The 25,562-nt window shown below is 40.0% G+C and overlaps 1 protein-coding gene across 14 annotated transcripts in view; it reads right to left on the reverse strand.

Moving 5' to 3' along the window:
* Nucleotides 1-25,562, reverse strand: part of BNC2 (basonuclin zinc finger protein 2) — a 427,080-nt gene that overhangs the window by 292,648 nt on the left and 108,870 nt on the right. For 7 of the 14 annotated variants that reach the window (XM_067744440.1, XM_067744453.1, XM_067744447.1 and 4 more), the window contains exon 2: nt 2,586-2,786. The exons of 2 other annotated variants lie outside the window; for them this stretch is intronic. In XM_067744440.1, coding sequence (XP_067600541.1) covers nt 2,586-2,786 — 201 coding nt within the window. Of the gene's footprint in view, nt 1-2,585; nt 2,877-11,496; nt 11,701-25,562 lie in introns of those variants that run through there. 5 more of the 14 variants (XM_067744442.1, XM_067744443.1, XM_067744445.1 and 2 more) reach the window with 2 other exon arrangements.

Raw genomic sequence — 25,562 nt, forward strand, 5'->3', positions numbered from 1 at the left:
ATATATTTTTAGATTTACACAGTTTCAATTTAAGTTTACACAATATTTATACAAACTAAAATGTCATCCTAAAGGAGAAAAAAAAAACCATGTAAACTCATACCCTCTTTCACATGCTTTCCAAAAATGCAGAGGAGGTTAAGCATTTAATAACCACGACAGGAGAAAAAAGAGGGGGAGGGGAGTCTCCAATTACTTCAAAACCAAAAAATAAAGAAAATATATAAAATATAGTGAAATCACTACACTTTTTTAAATTGTGATTTTTCTCCCTTGATTGTACTACTCTGTTTAGTAAATAGTATAATTAATATTATATAGTTTCATACAGCACCCATGATGCATAAATTACTTCCCTATATTTCTACTCTTTTCATATTATCACTGATGCTCACTTTCACACATACATGCACATAGGTACACACAAAAGAGACTTTTATACACCCACAGAGTGAAACAGCTGGATCAAAGACATCATAATGGCTCAGCTGTACAAGTTTCTGTCTCTGAGCGATTTCAATTTATTTTCCTAACTTTGATCCATCATTTATATAATTTACTTTTATTTGTTTTTTAGCTAAAATGTTTTCCACGACTTAAAGTCTCCTTAGATTCAAATCTACTTGGAAATGGGCTAGTGCCAAAGAAGCAATCTAACACCATCTATGTGGTTCAATAGCCATTTATCAATTGATCATTATCTCTATCTGGTTTTATTAACTCTTTTCTAGCTAGAGGGAGACCTAAACCAATCTTCCCTTTCAAAACACACACACACACACACACACACACACACACACACACACACACACACACACACACACACACACAGGACCTCCACTAACTCAAGAAAACCCTGAATATGACACCTAATTTTTAAAGTGCCAGGACAAGTTATTTGGTCCTAAGGTCAGTGAAAACACACTCTGTGTTCCAACCACAAAAACAGCCACCCAGGCAGGGACGTGCCTCAGAAATACACCTCTCAAAGCACTGGGCAACTCCAAGGAGTATCTCTGGGAGGAAATGAACTTTTTAACTTGCAAGAATGGGAAACTGCACATAAAGAGTTGCATACTGGGTTTGTGTTGATTGCATTTAAATCCCAGCTTACTGTATCAGCAGTAATCAGGGTCCCTCTACAGGATATGTCAAAATACACCTTATTCAAATGTATTTATCCTATCTAGAACTGTGTGATACAGCTGTTCGCTAGCTAAATGCTGCAAAGCGCTGGCTCTCTGCACTATCTTTCGCAGATCTATTTCTAAACTTGCGGTAGTCTCCAGCCTGGCAAACTGCTTTCTTTCCTTCTTTACCAATACTTTAAAAATCGAATTAACTGAATAAAGTATTTAGTTCTCATGAACTCCTACCAAAAAAACAGGTTTTTTAAAAAAGAACGCAGCTGCAGTATTTTTTTTAAATGAGTGGAGCACTATCCATTTTCTAACGACCTCCATCTACTTAAAATCCCAGTGAACTCGTCAGTAATACTTTCGTGCTGTGCGGAGTGTAGTATCATACTAACTCTTGCTGGTGGAGGCTTTTGAAAAGACGTGTCTGGGAGGGAGGCACCAGGGAACTTCCCTCCCTCGCTTGAGCACAGTCCAAGATGAAAGTTTCTGGGTTGTTTCCCTTCGCTTCCTCTCCCCCTCGCTCCCCCTCGGAGCCGCAGAGCCAGTGATTGTGCAAGAGGAGCCGGGCGCGCGGGGTGCGTAGGTACCACCGAGCGCACGGTACGTAGTACGAGCCGCGGACTCCGCTGATTAATGAGCAGTCGCCGGCGGCCTCGCGCGGACACGTCGGCTCTCCCCGCAGAGCCAGCGGCGGCGCAGCCGGCCAGCCCGAGGACGGCTCTGTGGAGGACGCCGAGGCTGCCCGAGTGTGAGTGCGTCGGCCGGTGGGCGGGCGGGCGGGCGGGAGCCGAGCGGGCGCTGCGGGAGCGAAGGGCGAGCGCGGAGGAGGCGGCAGCGGCGGCGGCACGGAGGAAGTGGGGCCGCCGGTGGCTCAGCCCGCCACACACGCCGCCTCCACCCGCGCCCCTCGGCGCTGCCAGCGGCTCTTGCGCAGTATCCTCTCCCGGGCCGGGTCGGAGTCGAGCCACTTCCAGCCCCGGGAAGTCCGTCGGGCAGGGCCGAGGGGCCCCTGCATTTCATGGCTGTGAGGTTGGTAAACCTACTCCGAGACAGCAGCCACTTGGATGAAGTGATCAATGCAGATAGAAAGATAACATGGGGCGGGGGTGGTGGTGGTGGTGGTGTTGTGGTTGTTTTTAATTTTTAACAGAAAACAAAGAAATAAATGAAGTCTTCCCCTGACCCAGGACCCAGGCTGGACTGTGAAACTTTGCCACAGATGCCTTTGCTTTCTTCTACTTCGGTATCCTTTCCCCCCTTTTCTTGTAAGTAGCCCTTAGGGAAGCCGTGAAGTAACCCTGCACGTTCCAATAACAGTTATGACATAACAGAACCCAACTACGAAGTGATCACAATTCAAAAATGTTTAGTAAGGAAAATACCAGAAACAAAAGTGCACATAACAATTCAAGGTTTCCTTTAAAAAAAAAAATGAAAGTAACTTACCTGTTGGGACATTCTGAATAAGAGGTTAGTATCAGCGTTTTGCCATGTCCCCATGAACCCTGGTTCAGCCGGAGTCGTTCTGGTTCCGAACTGCATGGAGTTGTCAGTACAGCAGTCTCTTAAAGTCAAGTCTCTTGCCCTCTTTGGCTCTCTGTCTCTCTGTGTCTCTCTTTCTCTCACATCCACTTCTGCCTCTTCTGACTGAAAAGTGAAGGTGGATTTTTTGAGCCTCTTGGCAGCCAGTAGCAGGAGTGTAGTGTAGTTAAGAAGCTGGCTGAACGGTGCATTTCACTGGGGAAGGGGGAGATTGGGGGGAAGGAGGGGGTCAGAGCTTCTTTCGCACCTTCTGCACAGATACCCCTATCATTTATGCATAGATTGTGACTCCCCGAGCTTGCCTTTGCTCGGTTTAACAGCTGCCTGTCAGGTGTGCCGGCAGCACTGGAGACCCAACCATCAGCTTCAAACTCTCAGCTACTGCATGTCATTGGATAGCAGAGCTAAGAGTCAACTGCACTGTTCCACTGTCAGGCACTAAATGACACCCTGCACTAACCCCTCTCCAGACACACGGATAGAGAGATACGCACTTATGTACACTCCAAGCAGCACCATGATCAGGGATGGTCCACGGGGCAAGGAGAGACTGGGGACCTTCCCAGGGAATTTTTCCCAACAATGCTTTCGGGTATAGCATGCAATATCTGACATCAGTCTTTGCTTTAACATTTGTAAACCGCTAGGCTTAAAAACATTTTTTCCCCCTAATTACACTGGAAGAAAGAAAAATACTCAGCTATAAGAGAATGTGAAGTTGGCTTAGGTGTTGTCTAAAATGTTAGCTCCTAAAAGTCATATAGTATGTACTGGACTATTTATAACCACATATAAACTTCTAGAGAAAATAATATACATAGAGACATGACCTTACACTCTAAAAGGTAAATAAATAAACCTAGCAGTTTTTTGAACATAGAAGATGCACAATAAACATCTGCAAAATAAATACACACTATTTACTACCCAGTTCCCTCAGGGCATTAATTACTCAATTGGATGTTGAACAATAAGAAACTGAATGGGAAAGGAAAAAAGTGTACCTTTTCTTAAAGCTCAGAAGTAGAAAAAAAAAATCCTTTGTTAAAGTTCCTGGATGAAGCCTCTACAATATCCTTTCAAATTATAAAAAAGAAAAAGATGAAGAAAAAAAGCCTGTCCCATTTCAGGTAAAAAGTAATGAATATAAAAACTCAATTTTTCATTCAAGATCTCCATGGAAAATTCTATAACGTTTTCCGGCCTGATGAAATATAACCTCAATAGCGTGTCATATTTTTAATTAAACCAGGTTTAAAACAAAACATCTATTTATTAGATCATATTTATCTACCTTCTTCATGGAAAAGCAGAACTGAACAAAACACACTGTACATACGCAGTAACTCCAAAATGGAAAGCTAAATTCATGTCATCTCATAAAAGTAGTCAGCAGCAAAAAGCCATCCTTCCTAAACTTAAACTGTAAGGCACATTAATCTTCGACCACCTACAAATACCGAGGACAAATGTACCACTCTCCTTGCTCTTTCTTAACTCAAGAATAACAATAAACCTTACTCTCTGAAACAACAAAAGAAACAGAAAAGAGCTTCCGTGGCAGCTCGGTGTCATTAGTGGACAATGAGAAAAGATGAGAAAACGTGCACTGTGTTGACACAAATGTGCCTTCCCCTCTAGAACCGACATCTCCTGAAAGCTTTTCTGTTAAACTTCCCTCCGGTTCACCACCATTAAGCACAAAACAAGTCTCAAAAGCAGCAAATTCAATATCTGAAGAGAAACAAACAAGAACCCGAAGAATTGTTGCCTTAAAATATATTAAGTCCACCTGTGGTCAATAAAAATATTCTTGGCGGGGGGGGGGGGGGGGGGGCAGGAAAAAGACCCTGTGAGTCAATTGTCCACAGTGACTGTACCTTTACAGCTAGCTATTACCCATTTAAACTCCCTCTAAAATCTGCTAGCCTCTTGATTTCTGAAGTGGCACTCAGTGCCTCAGTCAAGCTGCATGCTCAGCTCCTGACCTTCCCACTAATGGCTGTTATTTGTGGGAGGCTTAAGGACACTGTCAATAGCAAGCTTCCTCCTCGCTCCTTGCAGGCTCTGTTGTATCGCTTTGCCTGCGTGTTCTCTCTAGCGTGCCTCTGGCTCTCCTGCTTTCACCCTCTCAGCTCCCCCTCCTTCCTTCTTCTCTCCTTCACTCCCTCTTCCTCTTCTTCCAGCCCCCACCCCTCCTTTCTCTCAGTCCTGTGGTCCTCTCCTTTCCCAGGTATCCCCTCCTCACCAACCACACACACACACACACACACACACACACACACACACACACCACAAAAATCAACTGGCATGCAGCAGCAAGCACCTGCAGTAATAGACTCTTTTATTAAAACTGTTATTCTGCAAGACTTGAAATTCCCCGTGGACTGGGCCATGTCAAAGCCGATATAATTAACTAGAGGCTCAGCAATGGATCAATTACCAGACAAGCAAGTGATAGTGAAATCAATGAAAGATCATCAGCCACATTATCAGTGTTGCAACTCATTAGGGCAAAACTGAGAAATGTGCTCAAAGCGAGCCCAAGCAAGGTGGCATTACAAAACAAAGGGCTAATTTGGAGACCCTGCTGTGAACAATCTGTAACAGAATTAGCCTTTTTTCCCCCTAAACTGCACAGCTCAGTAACTAAATGTGACAGACTGAGAGAAGCAGTTTATTAAGACACCAACCCCAAGTTTATTTAGTTCATAAACTCCCTCCTAGAAAATCAATACAGTCTGTACAGGGTTATTAGGCTGACTAGCTAATACATCCAAATCTAGTCTGCCTGGCCAGCAGTCGTCTGACAAAATGCTACCCAGAGTAGGCAAACGGAACTCTTTCAGAGAGCAAAGCTTGAGTTGCTCTAGATGAAACAGGTCTACAGTGTAACATGTATCTGGCACATTACTGCCAAGGCACAAGCCTCAAAAGCACCAAGTTATCTTTCTACGGTTTAAAAAAAGTTGTTTTTTTTTTTTACCTACAACTCTACCATGCAGTTCTGCACCTGCTAAATGGAATTGATCCAACAAAATTTTAACTTGTTTGTAAGAATAGTCTACAAAGAAGACAAGCTTTATTACAATGAGACAACAATTAACCCAGACTTAGCAAGAAATGAGTGAACGAGTCAACTAAAACAAAAACCTCAAGCATATACACATGCTGTGCTTTACAGATTTTAAGTTTCAAACATTCATTTTTAAATCCAGTTTTCAAAATACAAATTTGACTCCTCTAGAACTTTCCACTCACTTCCACATATAAACACAGCCTGCAGAGTCCTCAGTCTTAGGGTAATCTTCTGTCTAGCAAGCAGGACACCTGTATCATTTTAAGGACACAGGTACAAAAACTATATACCCACTAGGTACAAAGATGACTTTTGAGTGTGTCCACTGGCTATATAGTCTGAAGATTGTAGAATAACTGTCTGGAATCATTTGTACTAAAATTACTTAAAACTAGGGGAGTAGAAGCAGGCATCACTTACACAGTAATTGTTTTTCTGCTCTCCTGATTCCATGTATTTCCACTTAAAGAATCACGAATCCTAAAGGCTACGTGTTGGCGTTCCCACCCTTACTGATAGTGAGAGATGGACCATGGGAAGAAGAAGTACACCAACTAGGTCTAAATGGCACCCAAGTTATTAAAGATATTATGGAAATGTGAATACCTCCACCTCACCACAACATGTAGCAGAAATACACTTACACAAAAGTAAGAAACTCAAATGAAGTTTACAGTGTTAAAACAGATTGGAGAACGGAAGGAAAAGACAACAGCTTTTGGAAGTGATTTCTGATGTTTATGATGTTTTCACATTTAAAATGTTCCAAGAAAAGGATTACACTATTAACATGACTTCAGTGTACTGGCTCTAAGATACTAAATTCTAAATTTCAAAAAAAAAAAAAATCTTTATTTTCATAGGACTTTAATAAAATCCAATTTATAGACTGCTGTAAATAAACATTTTTCCCCTAACTTTTGAGCTGGTACTCTACTAAGCATTTCAAAGCTCATGTTTTTGAGTAATCTGTAAAAAAGTTAGATATATATAGATATAGATATTCTACAAAGAATAGTCTATTGGTATCTATAGTCTATTGGTATCTATACTATAGATACCAATGTCTCAGATCATAATCAAAAGTTGTAATTACAGAGAAATCTTATTCTTAAAAACCTTTTTGCATATACCTACATACTGTGCATGTACCCTCAATGAGATCCAATTAGTTGCAAAGAATTTGCATTTCAGTTAGTGTGGGATAACAAGACTACAGGGAGGCACAATGCAATTCCACCAGCAGGGTAAGAAAGTGTGTTCTTTTTTGTTAGCTCTGTAAGCAATAATTCCCACAACTGACTGTTGTAAATGTTACTGATCTTTTCAATATTTGGGTATTGAGGTGGGTTAGGTTTTTCCCTCCATTAAAAAAAAAAAAAAATCACACGTTGGTGCAGATATGAGCCACCATGAACACCTTGAAGAAACAAATGAGCGAAGGATTTTGTTTTGCGTGTTCGTATGTGGGGTTTTTTTTTGGGGGGGGGGACTGCATACTTTTTCTTTTCTTTTGGATACTTATTATAATTCTTTTAAAGGCACATTGCTTTCTTAAAATAAGTTCCATAAGTGGAGGTAAGGAAGCATCATTGAGATAGTTTCATATAAATATATATGGCTTTGTGATAAAGGCATACATTTAGTACACTGAGAAATTACTCAAGAATTTTCCTCTTTTCTAGCTATGTTTCCAACAATGTAAATCCTAAGCAAATATCAAATAAATGTACAATTTATATACACAGTTTAACAAGCATCTGTAGGACTTCTGCTGGTTCACGGAACAATACCTGTAATTCCCTGGGTTCAGTTCAGCAGCTGTTAACAGATTCTGTAATCTGTAATGACAGTAAACTGGCCTTTGCTGCTCTTTTATTCACTATTCATTTTCAAGGCTTGGTTAAGTACAGAGCTGGGTTAAAGATCAGTGGTTTTTCATGTGACACAAGCTGGTATTCATCTAATGGCTTGTCAAGACAAAACTGTCCCTGTTCTTGCCAAAATAATAAAAATGACGCTCCACATCGCATGACAATCAGCACTTCCTTGTGGCAAAACAACTCAAGCTTTTGTACTTCACATATTTTATAGAGAAAAATATTCAATAATTGGCTATCCAATCCTATCTGTGGAATTAGGCTGCCACTCTCAACAGAGATTTTTTTAAATGTTATGACCTCTCAACATGTAAACTAGTTTCTAATCAAATCACACTTTACAGTATAAAAAGAATGCTGAAGCTACAAATTCATATGGCATTAAGGTATATAATTTAATATATGCAAATTATGCAGAAGCAGCAGGCTGGGCCCAGTCACAGAGGTGCGGGGAACCAATTGAGGAAAAGTCATTTTTCTTGAGAACAAAGTATGGGACTTGCTTTGCAACATCTGTTGGGCTGTGTGAAATGTTAACAGATGTCTTAAGTGTAAAAAGGAAAAAGAATTAATAAAGGAAACCTCCTCTGAGCAGATAATCCACCCAAATTTCCATATTCCAGAGAAAAAAAGTTGACAGCAACCTTTTCCCCCTTTGAGACCTGCCATCCCTACTTTTTATTGTGTAAAGTTTCATTTTCTACGTGACGCTAAGGGGAAAAATTCTTTGACTCACTATAAAGAATAGAGAAAACGTAAAACAATAATTTCCACTGAGGTTTCCCCTTTGTGAATAATTATATCATAATCTAAGCTGCCTGTTTTCCCTTGAGTCATATAGGTCATTTGATGCCAAGACAGTGAAAATTCACCCCTCCCCCCAAAAAAATCATACAAAAAGATGAACTATTACTCTACTCTGCCTGCATGTTTTGGGGGAAAGGAAGGAAAGGAGATTAAAAAGCAGCTTTTAAGATAGAGTTCAGATATGAACACATCTCAACCCTTGAAGGGGATTCACCCATCACACCTACATCTCCCGCTCTCCACTGGCTCCTAATTTCCTTCCATTACCAGCCTTGTAAGAGTTGAAGTACCCCTCTTTCAACCGCCAATTATTCTACAGAAGCAAAGTCTGATGATCTTGAAGAACATTTTTGGATTCTAGTAGTTGGATCCCTGCATTTAAATTTTAAGGAAACCCGAAAACTTTTCTTAGTTAACAATTCTCATTCGTGTCTCAATTTACCAGATGATCTAGGCACACCTGAATGCAGCCACCTTTAATCCAGATTAAAAAGATGATGCATGCTGCCAACTACTGCATCTAACCCTGTGCCCGCTTGTGTATGAATGGACTGAACTATGCACCTGTGGTCTTCTATAAATCTTCCTCTTTGGAGACATCAATCCTATTGCTTATTCTCTGAAATTCTGGGACATAAATTTGGGCTGACAGCTCATGGATTAACCAATTCAAAATGCAGTTAGGGATCTTTATAGATTCAAATGAAGGAGGAAAAAAATGGTGTTGTCCCCTTGGATTGCCAGTCTCAATCACTGGTCCCTCTCTCCTCTACGAGATTCTGTGTTAAAATTGTACATGTTACAATTTAAAACTGTTTACAACTACACCTTCTCCAGACAGCCCTGGCAGCCTGCACTGGGCATTTCAGTATATAGAAACCTCAGCCAGAACAGCTTGAGGATTTCAGGGGACGAGAAACGCAGGCATACCTTTGATTTTTGGTTAGTTTGTTTTTTGCCAAAGCATCCTGGGTACTAAATGCTCTAGTGTTTACTCACAGGAATACCATAGGAGAGCACATGACCAAAAAATAACAACAGTAATAACTGCTATACCAAAAGAATTGGTCAGCTACACTGAGGGAGAAGCTTGTGCACTGAAAACATCATAATGTGATCTCAGACTATGGGGAAAACAGGCCTCCTAAAATTAAGCTTGAATAGGACAGAGATTTAAATCACTTTCAGCAGTGGCAGGAACATCCCCCATAAGCAAATACTACCTAAACACTTCATCCTTCTATGGCAAAAGGGAGAAACCGCTCTGGTTGACACTTGTCTCTGTACCAACTGGCACAATCGATGTGATACAGCATCTGCTGACAGCCTAATCAGGGCCTCAATTTCAGAGAAACACATCAAGGATGTGTTTTCAGGGATATATCCAAATGCCATAATCCCTTGATATGCTCTAAAAAAATTTTTAAATAAAGAGAACTTGGGTAGGGTGTGGTAGATGAGGTAGTTTATAGAATGTTAGGGAAATGATGAATCCTTAGAATCAGGACATTTGCAGATGCAAAAGCATCTGAGGTTGGCATGAATCTCGAGCCTCCAAAAAAAAAAAAAGAAATCTTTTACCTACCCTGTTTTGGCTTAAAGACAGAAAAGTGACTTTATTCATCTTTTCTCAGCTATGAACAGTGACAGTGGCTTCTTCCTACCATAATGTAAAGTTCATGTTTTATGAGAAAGTCTAGAGGAAAACAACCAGTAACGTGTTTCCTTAAATGAGCATCAAAAAACAGGCTGGGGAGCATACAGCAGGCAATTAGTTTTTATAACCATGAAGAGCTACAAGCGCTGTAAAGACAGTGCTAATTTCTCTATTTACTTCCTTCTAAAGTCTGCAGACCCAAGAAACTTGCAGCCCCAGTGAACTTATCACAATAATAGTTCAAATTACTGTCGGGAAGGAAGATTGAGATTCGTAGGCACCCAGTTAATCCAACACTGCTTTTAGAGCTGTCACAGAAAAAAGCAACTCCGCTGATGGTACCCTCTTAAATGAAATTCACAAACTTAAAAAATAAGTTTAAAAAGTGAAATACTGGGCTTCCCTGGTGGCGCAGTGGTTCAGAGTCCGCCTGCCGATGCAGGGGACACGGGTTTGTGCCCCGGTCCGGGAAGATCCCACATGCCGCGGAGCGGCTGGGCCCGTGAGCCATGGCCGCTGAGCCTGCACGTCCGGAGCCTGTGCTCCGCCACGGGAGAGGCCACAACAGTGAGAGGCCCGCGTATCGCAAAAAAAAAAAAAAAAAAAAAAGTGAAATACTAGTATATGTGAAGTTTCATAATCCTCGGAAAACCACAGAGGCTATTTCATATAGATAGATAGATATACTTATTTAAATGAAAAAAATGTTGAAACAAAGCAAATTTGAATAAACCTGAATATTGTTTTCAAAATTAAGGAACTCAGAAGATGCCAGAAACTCACTAACAGCATATTAAAAATAGGAAGAATTAATGGGTAACTTAGTTCTGAACAGTGATGACCTTCTGTGGGGAGCAGTGACTACAAGAGGCACAAGGAAAGCTGCTGAGGTCCAGCTGGTGTCCTGTATCTCCATCTCACTGGTGGTTCTGGGTATGATCACTCTGTAAATATTCACCAAGCCATATACCCTTATGATTTGTACACTTTTCTGTATGCATGTTATACTTCGGTTCTAAATGTTTACTACTGCTACTGGGAATGGTACTGCTAGTAAAAACAGTGAAAACAATAAATTAGAACTATGTAAAAGAAAGAAAAAAGGGAGGGAAAAGAAAAACTAAGGGGGGAGTGGGAGAGAAAAGAGAAGGGGCAGAAGAAGACAGATACTTTATCACAGTCAAAAATCATTCATGTAACTGCCACTAAATGTACTGCTTGCAATGATTTCTTTAAAGGTAGTAAGTGTGAGGAATCAAGCAAATACCTGAGTTTCACAAAATGGTGATGAGTGTGAAAGACAGTAAAAGGGAGGGAGACAAATACTTAGGTGAGAGATACCTTACCTAGGCGGTGCCAGAATGGGAGTGTATCCAAGAGGCTTAAACATACCTCAACTTGAGCAGCATCAACCCCACAACAGGGGATCCTGAAAGGTGCTTGCCCGCCCTGCTCATTAAGCCTATCCTCTGACTTGTGACTATGGCTATTTGGAGTGGGTGCTAGGCATGCCTGTTGAGAGACTGGGAAGGAAATTACACATACTCTGCAGACAGTATTATTTGGAGACACTGAGTACATTAAAACAGGTCATAAACAAAAACAAAAACAATTGCAAATCCACTCCTCTGACCACCTAAACACTTTTTAAGAGTTAACAGTCTCTAAGGCTGACAGCAGCCAACCATTAAATAAGTCCTGGAGAGAATGGAAGTAACAAAGTGGGAAGAAGTGAATAATTTGCTGATTGATAATGTATACACTTTTGCCCTGACTAGCTCAGTTTCTAGCTCCCTTTTCTTCCATGTGTTATAAAGACATATTTTAAACTAAGCACTTTTAGCCACTGTTAGGGAATGCTGATCAAAGCCCTACTTGCCAACTACAAGAAGGTGTGGGGAACACGAAAGTTAAAACATAGTCCCTGCTCGTGAGAAGTTTACAATCTAGTACAGATAAGCCAGGTACAATCTAGTACAGATAAGCCATGTACAAAAACAACCTGAATAAAACAACGTGATAAGTAGAGGTAGCGGCCAAACTGTATAGGACTTAAGAAAAGGAGATTCCTTCCAGCTGGTATGGGAAGAGAAAGTTTCTAAGCAGAAGTAGCATTTGCACTGGAACTTAAGAACTGATAATTTTCCTAAAGAAGTGGTCCATTGGACTTCCCTGGTGGTCCAGTGGTTGCGATTCTGCACTTGCAACGCAGGGGATGTGGCTTTGATCCCTGGTCGGGGAACTAAGATCCCACATGGCACAGCCAAAAAATTAAAAAAAAAAAAAAAAAAAGTAGAGAAGTGAGAGCTGTCAAAAATTGAATCAGAGTACCGAGGCCAATGGAAAGGAGACACCCAAAAGAAGTGGTCCAGTTGGACTAGAACGTTACGGTGGAATCAGTGTAGAGCGATGATGAATGAAAGGGGTAGACTGGTCAGTGGGAACTATTATAATGGGAGGGGTCCTGTATGTCACTAGGAAGAGTTGCTATTTATCCTGTTATCCATCAACAGTCAAGACCGCTGAAAGCTTCTCAACAGCAGCACAGTATGAACATTACTGTACTTGAAGAGGATTTATCTGGCAACAGCATGACGGACGGACTGAAGTGTGAAAAGACAGAAGCAAAGATACCAATTAGGATAGCTATTACAACAATCTGGGTAAAAAGACTACAGGCAATAGGGCTGGGGAAAAAAGAGCAAGATACAGCATGGAGATAAAATCCAGGGGACAAGAATGACTCATGTGCGTAACAAATGAGAAGAGCCAAAGATGACACTAAAGCTCTGATATTCTGAGCACAGGAAACTGGTCGCACTCTCAACAGACATGGGAACAAACGAGTTGGTGGGCATATACGGTAAGCTCAGTTTGAGAAAACAGTAGGTCACACTGGTGACTAGGCAACTAGAAACATTCAGAAAATAGGTTGACGCTGTAGTTATTGGATCTGAGAATCATCAATAGAGAAGGGACACAATAGGTAAAAGAAAGTGGCCAAAGTTAGCGTCTTGGGGGATACACACAGTTACTGTGGGAGAAGACAGGAGCAGCATGAACAGGGGCACTGTGATTGTCCAGTGTTCTCAATGGCAGGAGAAGTCAGAGTTTAGAGAGTTTTAAATGCTCTAAGAAACAATGCTACATTTAGAGTGCAGTAAAACCAAGTACAGTAATAAATATAATAAGAGCAAAACAAAATGCATGGGAACAATAAATACCAAAATCAGAATCCTGCTTGAGGATGGGAGGGCAGGTATTGGATAGAGGAAATGGCAGTGGCTACAATGTAATTGGGATGTTAACCCAGGGCTTCAGATGTATTTGTACATTATTAGTTCTTAAGCTTCAGTAAATGGCTGTTCATTATCCCATTCCTCATATATGTTTGTGGTTGCGATATTTTATAATTATATTTTGTGTCCTAAGAGAAATGTCTTAGTGGGCAGATAGGTATAGAAGTTAGAGGATCTAGACTGGAAAGAAGTGAAGAAGTAAGCAAAGTACAAAGACAAAGGAGGCAGAAAAGGGCAAACATCTATGGAGAAATTCTGCAAAGAAAGCAAGTAAAGTAAGAGAAAGATGGTCTGAGAGTTTGCAGGGCCTGGGAGAAGTCTTAGTGTGTTGATTGCTTGTTTCTCACAACAGTGAAGAAAAAGGATCGCAGGCAAAGGGGACAAAGCCAGGGGAGAAAAGGATACTGAAGACCTAAGCCAGAGGGAAAATGATTAAAAAAAAAAAAAGGGTTCTAGGAGAGAATGCAATCAGGAAAACAAATGAAAAGGGTACTCTTGAAGGGAGGAGAAAATTTTTTTTCTTAGAAACCAGGGTAAGAAGAGAAAAAAATTCTGTGGTTAAAATATATATATCTCAAAAGTGCTCATGTAGAAAGCCAATTTACTATCCATCTCCCCCACTAAGCTTTCACTTGTTGAAAGTAAGAGAGTTTTATCTATCTTTGGTAATCCAGGGCCTAACAGAGTGCTTAACACATAGTAAATGCTCAATAAATGATAGCTACACAAAGGACATGACTGACCATCTCAGGAAAGATGAGGGCACTTGCTAAAAGAGACAGGACAGGAAGAAATCAAGGACCAACAGAGAGTAGAAAGTGTTTGGTCCAGTTGGAGAGGGTAACATGAAACTGAATCAACGAGAAATGAATAAAAGAAACGGCAAACTGCAGAAAGAACTCAGCCTTGGTTCCTGTAAAACTCTGAAAAGTTACAAGTAAGTGGACTGGGTTCAAGAAAGTGTAGCTCCCGTTTCCCAATCTGGAAAGTAGAATATTAGAAGCAGCAAGAAGCTCTTAATGCAAAACTGAAAAATGCCTTGTTTGAAATGTACACCCTGACATGCAATAATACACTGTATTTCTTTACCTCATAGCATTCTTACAGGATTAGTTCTTATCAAGAAAGTGAAACACTGAGAAGTGACTTTTGGATGAAGTCATTTAATTTTTATTTAGATGTCCGCCAAATCTAAGTGTTTACTAGGTAGGTCTTTTTAAATATCTATGAACTTCTTCCTGGCTAATGAAATTCCCCAAAGCAAACAAAAATCAAAAAACGTTATGCTTTCTCTGGATATATGCCCAGGAGTGGGATTGCTGGATCATATATATGGTAGCTCTATTTTTAGTTTTTTTAAGGAAACTCTATACTGTTCTCCATAGTGGCTGTACCAGTTTACATGCCCACCAACAAGAGATACACGCATCTCAATGTTCATTGCAGCACTATTTACAATAGCCAGGACATGGAAGCAACCTAAATGTCCAACAACAGAGGAATGGATAAAGAAGATGTGGTACATGTATACAATGGAATATTAACCATGAAAAAGAACAAAATAATGCCATCTGCAGCAACACGGACAGACCTAGAGATTGTTATACTGAGTAAAGTCAGACAGAGAAAGACAAATATCATGTGATATCACTTATAAAAGTGGAATCTAAAAAAAAAAAGGTACAAATGAACTTATCTACAAAACAGAAACAGAGTTACAGATGTAGAAAATAAATTTATGGTTACCAGGCAGTAAAGTGGGGGAGGGATAAATTGGTAGATTGGGATTGACACATACACACTACTATATATAAAATAGATAACTAGAGCTTCCCGGGTGGCGCAGTGGTTGAGAGTCCGCCGGCCGATGCAGGGGACACGGGTTCGTGCCCCGGTCCGGGAGGATCCCACATGCCGCGGAGCGGCTGGGCCTGTGAGCCATGGCCGCTGAGCCTGCGCGTCCGGAGCCTGCACTCCGCAGCGGAAGAGGCCACAACAGTGAGAGGCCCGCGTACAGCAAAAAAAAAAAAAAAAAAAAGAAAGAAAAGATAACTAATAAGAACCTGCTGTACAGCACAGGGAACTCTACTCAATACTCTGTAATGACCTATATGGGAATAGAAACTAAAAAAGAGTGGATATATGTATAACTAAATCACTTTGCTGCACAGCAGAAACTAACACAACATTGTAAATCAACTATAATAAAAAAAGATTTTTTTAAGTTATGCTGTGTCACATCTGTGACTTGAATGAAGGACTGGGAGATGTGGAACAATGTCACTTCATCAGCAAACATGAGAGGAAGCTGAGGAAAGCTTAGACCCGCTCCTTCCTGCAATCCAGGTCTCCAGAACTGCAACTGTGGGCCAAAGTCACCCCAGCTCTCTGTACAATCAGTGGTGGTTGCATTAGCGCTCTCGGGGCACTCTCAGTCCAGATTCCCCATAGAGAACTGGGAAATGCTGAGTTCCAACACCTGGCCAGCATCAGCAACCACCGAACAGTCACCTCGGGGACCTCGACAAAGGCATTCATCCGCTGTGCTCGCAGCCACTCCAGACCGCCTTCCTAACAGAGTCCTTTCTGCGAGGACCACTGTCTAAGTGACCTGTCACAGAGCTTATAAAGCAGCATTACTACTGTGGGCCAAAACGAGATTGATCTTTGAGCTTCGTGGTCTTCTGTTGTCAACGGTGCATTATAAAACCAATACTAAATACTTTATAAACAGGTCTCCCTACAGTGTATTAGAAGAATAGTGCATATTTCATGACCCATAGTTAGGTAGCCACATATCCATCAGACTAATAAATTATTTATTAGGTGCTCAGAAGTGCAATAAGAGTCAATAAACTAACTTCTGAATACTTACAAGCTACTATTTCACTGGAAATTGCACCTGAACGAGAAGACTAGCGCACTCACTGAATGGGGGATGGAAACATCCCGGCTCTCTCACATGTCCTGTTAGAAGGAAGCACAGGCCTCATGCGTGAGAAGGGGACCTGAAAAAAGTGTCTTGGTTATTGAACATACAAAGAGCACCAACCAACCCTATATTTGTTTCCTTTCTTTTCCATATAGTCTTCTCTGGTCCTACCAACCTTGGAGACAGCTCAGAGAAATAAAAATTAGTGGAAACATTTCCAACACACCCTGAGTCAGACCATAGGACAACCACCACCACTCATGCTTTGCGTCTGACATCTCCAAAGAAACTATCCAACGGCTTGAGTGCCCAAGCTCTCTGCTGTATGTACAGCATAGAATTTGGCACTTACGAACCTCAGGTTTAGAGTAGCTTTTTTTTTTTTTTCTGTTTTCAGTTAAAGGTCCCAAGATCAGAGACACTCAATGATACAGTCCCTGGTACCCAGTCCAACACCATCAGGCATCTCTTTCTGGGTTCCACCCCTTTGGAAAAGGACCTTCTGTTCAAGAATGTATTCCAGCCCTTCAAGAAGGAATTTCTTCAGCTGGGAGTTATTTCCCAAACTATCAGAGGCGTGGACCTTTGTGTAGCATTGTGGGTGCCAATGGTTTCACATGCTGGCCACATTAATACTGGAGAGCAAGCATCTGTAACCCACAGCTGAGTGTGCTCCAGCCCCAAAGCACCCGCAAGGCTGATGCCAATGCAAACCACTCTTCCCATCCCACTTCTGAACCACACTGGTTTTCTCCAGGAGCCAGGGGCTAAGATACAGTTCTGAAAATGAAGATTTTGGGTTCTTTCCATTCACATGATGGGTACAGAGTGTTGAGAAGAATACAGCCAGGGGGGACTGGCTCTTTTTTTTCTTTCCCGTTCCATACCAAGTGAACAAACCATAAAGAGGTTTACAGTGTCTAATGGTGTTCCAAAATATCCCAAGGGAAAAACCTAAATGGATAGATGTTTGCACACAGTTTTACGTCTTTCTTCCTAGAGTCTTATAGTTTTACCCCCATAGGCTGGAGGTTTTAAGGTTGAAAAATATTTTATGTGGGTAGGAAAAAGAAGTGGAAATAAAGGAGAAACATGTGAGAGATCTCCGCTTTCTCATCACTTTCTCAAAGAGACCTTCCCGAGTCCTGGAAATAATGGAAGAGTTGATGTAAAACTGTAAGACAAGACAAGTTTCTTGTATTACTTTTGCTACTACAACCACTACAGCTAAGATGATTATTCATATTAATGAGTTTGGTATGTAGACTAACTATAAAGGAAGCAGTCTCTGACCTCAAGTACTTATCTCTGTCTTTTGGGATTTATTCCTCCTGCTAGATTTACTTTTATTCTTCGTACCCTTTCCCAGAGGAAGTGATCATCACTCAGGACTTGTAGCATTTCCATGGGTGGGGTTTAAATATGGCAAAGACAAGGGAGAAAACTTTTGCCCTTGGACAGAGACAATGTTGGCCCCAGAGCTCAGGATGTCTAGAGTTTGTGACAAAAAGAAATAGAAACTCCCTGTGAATTTTTTACACTGGTCTCACTGAGCTTTATCAGAAAAATCTTATAAAGCGTGAAAGCAGATAGTATTCCAGGGAGCACGCAAGCACGCGTTCACACAAACTGTATCACTATCACCGCAAGCACGCGTTCACACAAACTGTATCACTGCACACAAATGAGCTAACGTTAGATAAGTCTTGATCCACCCTTTATACTCAGCTATTTGTGTTTTGTGTGTGTGCTTATAGCACTTGTCAGAGATATCCATGGAGTCAGTTTTGCCCAAGTGTTTCTGCAGTCAGATTACGCGGGTTTGAATACCCATGGAACCTTTTACTAGTCGTGTGACCTCAGCCAAAATTCCTCATCTATAAAAAGGAAATAATACTAGCTCACCCAATTGCTGTGAAGATTAAACATTTTGATTAGTGCAAGACGTTTGGCTGAGTGAATAGCACATAGGCGCTCAATAAATATTAGGTGCTGCATATATATGTGTGTGAAGAGAGATTGCAAACCAGAAGCCCTCAGGCCAAGTTTGCTTTGCTTGGCTCCCTTCATGAGTATGTATGAGTGTGCAAGTGTGTTTAATTCGTAGGCAACATGTTAAAAAAAGAATCAAGAAATTTTAAATGAAACTATGGATTTCCAGCTGTTGGGGACAGGGTGGAGTATCAGGGAACTAAAGATACAGCAGCAGAAATCTGTGTTTCTTCATAACAACGATCCTCCGAGGTGGAGCTGTGCTCTCAGATGGGCACAGTCTCCATGACTCGCCTTCATATTATAAGCCACTTGTTTCCCTCAATTCCATCATTTGCCTGACCTCTATAGCCATTTGAGTTTGCGACCCCTGCCTATAAGTGACTCCTCCTTAACATGGCATACATATATGAAGAATTCACACATAAATGAATATCATATTTAAAGTGTCAAGTACCAAAAACGTTTTCTATCATGTCTACCTCTGACAAAAGTAACACTGAAATGCATTATGTTCCCTTTTGCATTTTCCTAAACCGTACATTGTTTTATATTTATTTACATGTGTGTGTGTATATCTATATCTATATATCTATATCTATATATCTATATATCTATATATCTATATATCTATATATATATAAAAGCAGTGAGTAAATACATTACCTGTCACTATATCAGGGCTTTTGCCACAGTCACAGATATGGGCTTTGTGACAGCTATTTCAGTAACGGTGGTTCTCAAACATACATGTTTTTAACTGATAAAGACCTTTTTTAAAAAAGAAATTCATACTGAACATGCAGGATGAGAAGCATAAAGCCTGGGCCCCTTGGTCTCTATAACCTGAGACACCTACATGAAGTTGTAAAACCCCACCAAAAGAAGTTTAGGAAACTGATCTACTCCCATTGCTTTACTATACAAACAGGAAAACTGAGACAAAGTAACAAAATAAGCCGGTGGCAGACTGGACCATTTTTTTTTGAGACCTGGGTCTCCCAAACTGCTTTTACATCGAGTTCAAAGCACAGGTCAAGAGTGTTGGGGATACAGTAGTGCACGAAGCCGCTCTGCTGACTTGATGAGAACCAACCATTAAACTTTCAGGAATTTTTTAAGCCAGTTGACTTCACATTGGTAATTCACACCAGTAACTGCTACAGATCAGAGCTCCCCTACCGCATGAACTAGTTGTTAAACACTTACAAATGTATTACTGGTTAAGATCCTGGCATTTGGCTGTTGGGGATTTTCACATGGTACGTGTATACTTGGTTCTAGAGATTTGAGGATTTTGGTGAAGAATATGAATAAAACCAAACCAAACCCTTAAGAGTTACCGAACAAATCTGGAGTGCCTAGTATGTCCAAGGCATTATGATAATAAGTTTTCTAAAAGATACAATTATAGTAAGATCTCAGTGTCCAGAGCTCTTAGGAAATTAATTGTTCTGGGTAGGCAAAGAGTCTGGGGGATGTTACTTTATATTTATTGAGCACCTGTTGTATGCCAGGTACTGTGGAAAGCATAAAATATTTTTTCATTTGTTCTTCACAGGTGCTATGAGATAGGTCTTATTATTCTCATTTTACCAATAAGGAAATTGACGCTAAGAAAGTTGACTCACTTGGCCAAGGTCTTACATTAAGTGTCAAAGTGGGGATTCAAGACCAAGTTGGTCTGGTTTCAAAAGATGTGCTCATCCCCATATCCTGCACTGCCTCTCCAATTTCTACCATTTTAGACAAGAATTCTTTGGAAAAGTGCTGCATATTCAACATATATTTTTAAACAGGACGTATCTTTCTTGATAATCAAATTTCGAACACCAAATTAATATGTAGTGATACCTTTAGGGTTTCTAAGGGCTAGAGGGGCCCTGATTGTTCCTGGAGGGAAAAAAGAATCTCTGGGAATGCTCTGTTTTTAAATTTTAAAATCTATCATTTTATCCTTTCATAGTTAGTTGTAATTACTTCTTGTATCTCTAATATCTGCCACCTTCCCACTTCTAGAATTTGCTGTTTTATTTTATTATAAGCCTTTCTAAAGGAATATTAAGCAACTGTTAAGATGAAAACAAAAAAAGGCTGGAAGGAGCAGTCCCTGCTACTCTACCCTTTCATGTTCCCAGGTTTCACTGACTCGTGGTCAACCGTGGTCCGAAAACATTAAATGGGCAATTTCAGAAATAAACAATTCATAAGCTTTAAAATGCACACCAATCTGACCGGCATGATAAAATCTCTCATCCTCCTGTTCGGTTCTGCTTGGGATGTGAATCATCCCTTTGTCCGGCGCATTCTGCCCGTTCGTTGCTTAGTAGCTACCTCAGTCATCATATCAACTGTCCCGGGATCACAGTGCTTGTGTTTAAGTCGTCCTTATTTTATTCACTAGCGGCCCCAAAGCACTAGAGCAATGATGCAGGCAATTCAGATACATCAAAGAGAAGCTTTCAAGAGCTTCCTTTAGGTAAAAAGGTGAGAGTTCTTGACTTAATAAGGAAAGGGGAAAATATCGTATGCTGAGGTTGCTAAGATCTATGGTAAGAACTCATCTTCTATCTGTGAAATTGTGAAGAAGGAAAAAGAAATTTGTGCTAGTTTTGCAGTGCTACAACTCTGCAAACTACAGTTAAGGCCTTGGTGCGTAAGTGCTTAGCTAAGACGGAAAAGGCATGAAACTTGTACATATATTTTGAGAGAGTAAAAGAGAAAGAGAGAGACCTCATTCACATAACTTTTATAACAGTATATTGTTGTAATTGTTATATTATTGGTTATTGTTGTCAATCTCTTACTGTGCCTAATTTATCAATTAAACTTTATCATAGGTATGTGTGTATAGGAAAAAACAAGGTATATATATGGTTTGATACTATCCAGGGTTTCAGGCATCCACTGGGGTCTTGGAATATGTCCCCCACAAATAAGGGGGTACTACTGTTATTGATAAGGAATATCTCCAAATATACCACAGTAAGAGGCAAGATACAGAACAGTAAACAGAGTGTACTACCATTTACGGCAAAGAAGAAAAAAACTGGGGAGGAGGTAATAAATACTTCTATATTTGGACTAAGCTCTTTCTGGAAATACCTTTAAGAATCTGGTCAACAGAAATTACTTCAGAGGAGGGATGGGAAATCTGTTTTCTCTGTATAGGCTTCTGAACTCTTTTCTCATTTCTTATAATATTTATGTAATAGCAATTAGCAAAAAACACACTTTAGAGTTTTCAGGTTCTAAGCAAACTGTGAGGGGGAACAACTATCTTAGAAGTTCGGTACTTAAGCTTAGATGCTTTGTTGCATTCTCCTCAGGATGCTCCAAAGCACTGTTTTACCTGGTTCTTAACTGTGTTCATGTTTGTAAGGTGTTTGGCGCACTAAGGACCAGGCCTTCTACTTTTACCTGACTTAACAGTGTCATTGGAGAGATTAGACATAAACACACCAGTTAAAGAGAAGATATAAATCACTGCTCTCTCTTGCTAAAATAGTAAGTGCCCCCATCAGTGCTTGTGTTATTAGTTACAGTGCTTCCAGGAGCCAAAGCAATTTGGTCAAAAGAAGGATATGGCCTGAGTTTCTTTGGCTAAGGAGCCTATCAAAAGACAAGGAGAGCATTCCAAATGGTGGAGGGGCATGAACAAAACTAAGTGTAAGAAAGCATCATTCCCTAGGTAGATGAAGGATATTTGTAAAATAAGAAATTAGAGAACATGCAGGCAAATGAGGAGGCCTTGAAATTTAGACTTTAAGTTTCCGAATTGAAAAGTTAAGGAAGGGAAGTTGTGTGTCATCTAGGGACAGTGTACCAGAAAACAGAGATGTGAGGCAGAAGTATTCAATTAGGGGATTTATGTCATGTTCAAACATCTCCCTAGAATGTAAGCTCCAAGAGCAAGGAAGCTTGTCGGGTTTGCATCTGTCTATGTCACGAGCATCTCGACACTTGACGCTATACCAGACACTAACAGAAAATGGACAGCCCATTTCATGGCAAGAGGACCTACACTAGATAATAGTGAGAAACAAAAGAAACAATTTCGAGTTGTTTTGTTTTTTAAAGGCTCTACAAGAACTGATGCTTAAGTGAATTTTAGCTTTCAGGGAAAAGAAGGAGCCAAAGACACTGTAAAGATTTCCAGTTAGGAAAAATGGTGGAGGAGGAACCTCCTAAAACTAACACTTGATTGTATGCATTAGATAAAATTTGATACTTACACCTATATGGTATCAATACAAGTACTGAAGAGTTAAATATTTCTACTTAAAAAAAAAATAGTCTGTGACCTTAGTAAATGTCTAAACACTGAAAATGTGCTTATCCTCCATTCTCTACCATGTATTCCTGGCTGGAATCTCATACAACATTATATGGCTTTATCACTCACCTGGAAGACTGGTCATATCCTCTGCCTTCCAGCACCTACTGTGCTTCCCTTGCACTATGGAAATGTTATATATGGGCTATACATTTAACAAGGCAATCATCTATCCCTGTCCGACAGGAATGGGCATCCCTCCAGAATGCTTGGCATACCCAATCGGCAAATACAAATAAGCTCTAGAATCTGCCAGATTTCTGCAACTGAATATCCTCCTTCCTTAGAACTTGCTTAGAACTCAGTCTCTCTGAATTGGACCATGATGGTCTCTCTAAAGCTGCTGTCTACCGCATTTCACATTTTTGTTATGAACAATTAAGCCTCCCGTCCATCAAGGCTTGAAAGCCAATTCATGTCTACTCCACCTCTTTATTCTTACCACGCTTGGCACGCCGCCTTGCATTCGGGCCTGTTTTAAGAAACTTGGTTGAAGGTATGAACACATGATGAATGCATGAAGGATTACAGTGACTTTCAGGAGTTTCTCTGCTAGGGAGAGTAATTCAGGTCACGTATCCATTGACTATTCCCTTAGCGGCTCCGGCAGGCATTGCTAATTGTGCAAGAACTTTTTCTTTTCCTTCTGATGCACCTCAGCCTCTCAAAGCATTCACCACCAGTCAGTCAAAATTCACCCACAAGATGAAACAGATCTGTCATCCCTGAACTCTGTCTTCTTTTTTAAGTTCAAATTTTGTATCATTTTAAAAGTTCTTCAGGTAAGCCCAAAAGAAAAACCTGAAAACATTAATAAAGTCAAAACTAAATCCAGAACGAGGAACTTATATACAATTTTCTTTCCTTTTGCATTTAAACTTGGTAAAGATACCTAGCACACTGTGAGCACTAGATGAAAACAATGTAAAATAAAGAGCTCAATATTTCTCCATGATCTTTTCACTGTACAAGTGCTAAGTGCCTTTAAGGAAAATGTGGTACCACATCTAAGACATCAGCAATGAAATCTCAAGAAAAGTTCAAGTTCATCTCTGTTCCCTTTCAAAAAAAAACTTCTCTATCTCCCAGTTTCCCTTGCACTGTAAATTTCTTTTTCTCAAAATAAAAATAAATAAATATCAAATACCATGGAGTCATTTGTCCATACAGCACACAACTGAATCATATAAAAAACTGTAACAATTTTTCTAGCAATACTAATTCACTCAAGATGAACTCCAGAGCTCAGTACTATGTATATATTTTTATTACGTTTATTTTTTAAAATATTTTCATTCTAATGAGGTTAAAAGATCCATTTTAATGTACTGTGACTTGAATTCCTATCTGATGACAAAATTAACTATTGTGTGGTATTGCTAAGAATGTTTTTAAAAACTATATCTTCTAAGAAATAAGAGATCAGATGACAAACTGTTCACTGCCACATATGGTGGCAAAAAAAAATTAAAAGGGGAGGAATTACGTTTCAGATGACAAGTTGTTTGCGCTCTTTCTTGTTGGTACATTCTGCTTAACTAGTACCTGAACACCATAAACATGTGCAAACTACTGCAAAAAATTAGAGGCTGTAATATTTTCAAATGCTTGCTTTCCATCTCAGATAGTGCCAAGTCTACTGCTTTAGCTACAATTAAATATCACCTAAAACTTCAGCTTCAAGGCACGTTAAGACGATATCTTCACAAATATTAAAACAACTGATGAATGAAGTCAATGTGTTTGGGGCAGCAGTGGTAAGTCAAATGAGATGGTCCATGCTGCTGCAGACAAAATTACCAGCTGACTGGAGCTGGGAATTCGTAGTTTCATCTTAGAACCAAAATTCTCATGCAGTCTTAGAGAACAAGTCATTTTTACAAATTACTTGGCAATCATGCATTTCAAAGACAGCCTCTCAAATTGCCAGATTAAAAAAAAAATTACGAATTATAAAGGATCTGTACACGTTCCTTCTTTTCTAAATTCTATTCTTCTCTAAACAAATATATACCACCAAGTAAACAAACAAAATCTCAACAATACTTTTTTAAAAGGAAAGAAAAAGAAAATATAATAACTTGTACCATAACAAAGAAATTGCGGGAGGAGTGTGAGCTGGCAGCTCTGCCAAAGCTAAATGTATTCCACATGGTTAGTGGCCGGTGAATCCTGAGAAGCGGGGGGAGAAAATATGACACGTAAGGCCTCAAAATGAACATAATCTACTAGATCCACTCTGCTATGATTCCGGATACACATTTTAACAGTGATTAAAACACACGAAACTTCACAGAGCCTCGTGTCAGGATGTTTCCGTATCCTTAAACATGTGAACATCCCAGGTCAAACATAACGTGACATTAATGGTCTGCAAGCAAAGTGGACGACCTGAAACTGGGTATTCTAACAGATCTCAGAGATTCCTCTTTCAACGGTTATGGGACAGACACGGCAGAGTATGAATACTAACAAAGACTGTTAAGGTAAAGCTTACACCCAAATGTGTCAGCATAAAACTACCCACTTCAAAAAGATTTTGGAGTATATTTTATTAAATCCTGAAATGCATGTCCTGGTAAATTTCTGTATAAATCTGATTTACAAATTCCACTGAAAATGTGCCACAGCTGGCAGAATAAATGACTACAATAAATCATTATTAGATAACTATAAATCTTCGTAATGACATAATGCCTAACTAAAAAAAAGTATGCAGAAGTGAACGTTCGGCAAAAGAAAAGCACTCTTCGCACAGGAAAAGAAACTACAAAACTTACCATGCCAACACTACAGTATGATTCAGTGACTAAACAGGGACATAAAAGTCACATTAATAGTTCTTAAATCTGCAGTGGAGTTGTGTTCACTCTCACATCAAAACGAGTTGTACGGCAAG

The sequence above is a fragment of the Pseudorca crassidens genome, chromosome 7 (assembly GCF_039906515.1).
Source record: "Pseudorca crassidens isolate mPseCra1 chromosome 7, mPseCra1.hap1, whole genome shotgun sequence".
Taxonomy (NCBI): Eukaryota; Metazoa; Chordata; class Mammalia; order Artiodactyla; family Delphinidae; genus Pseudorca; species Pseudorca crassidens.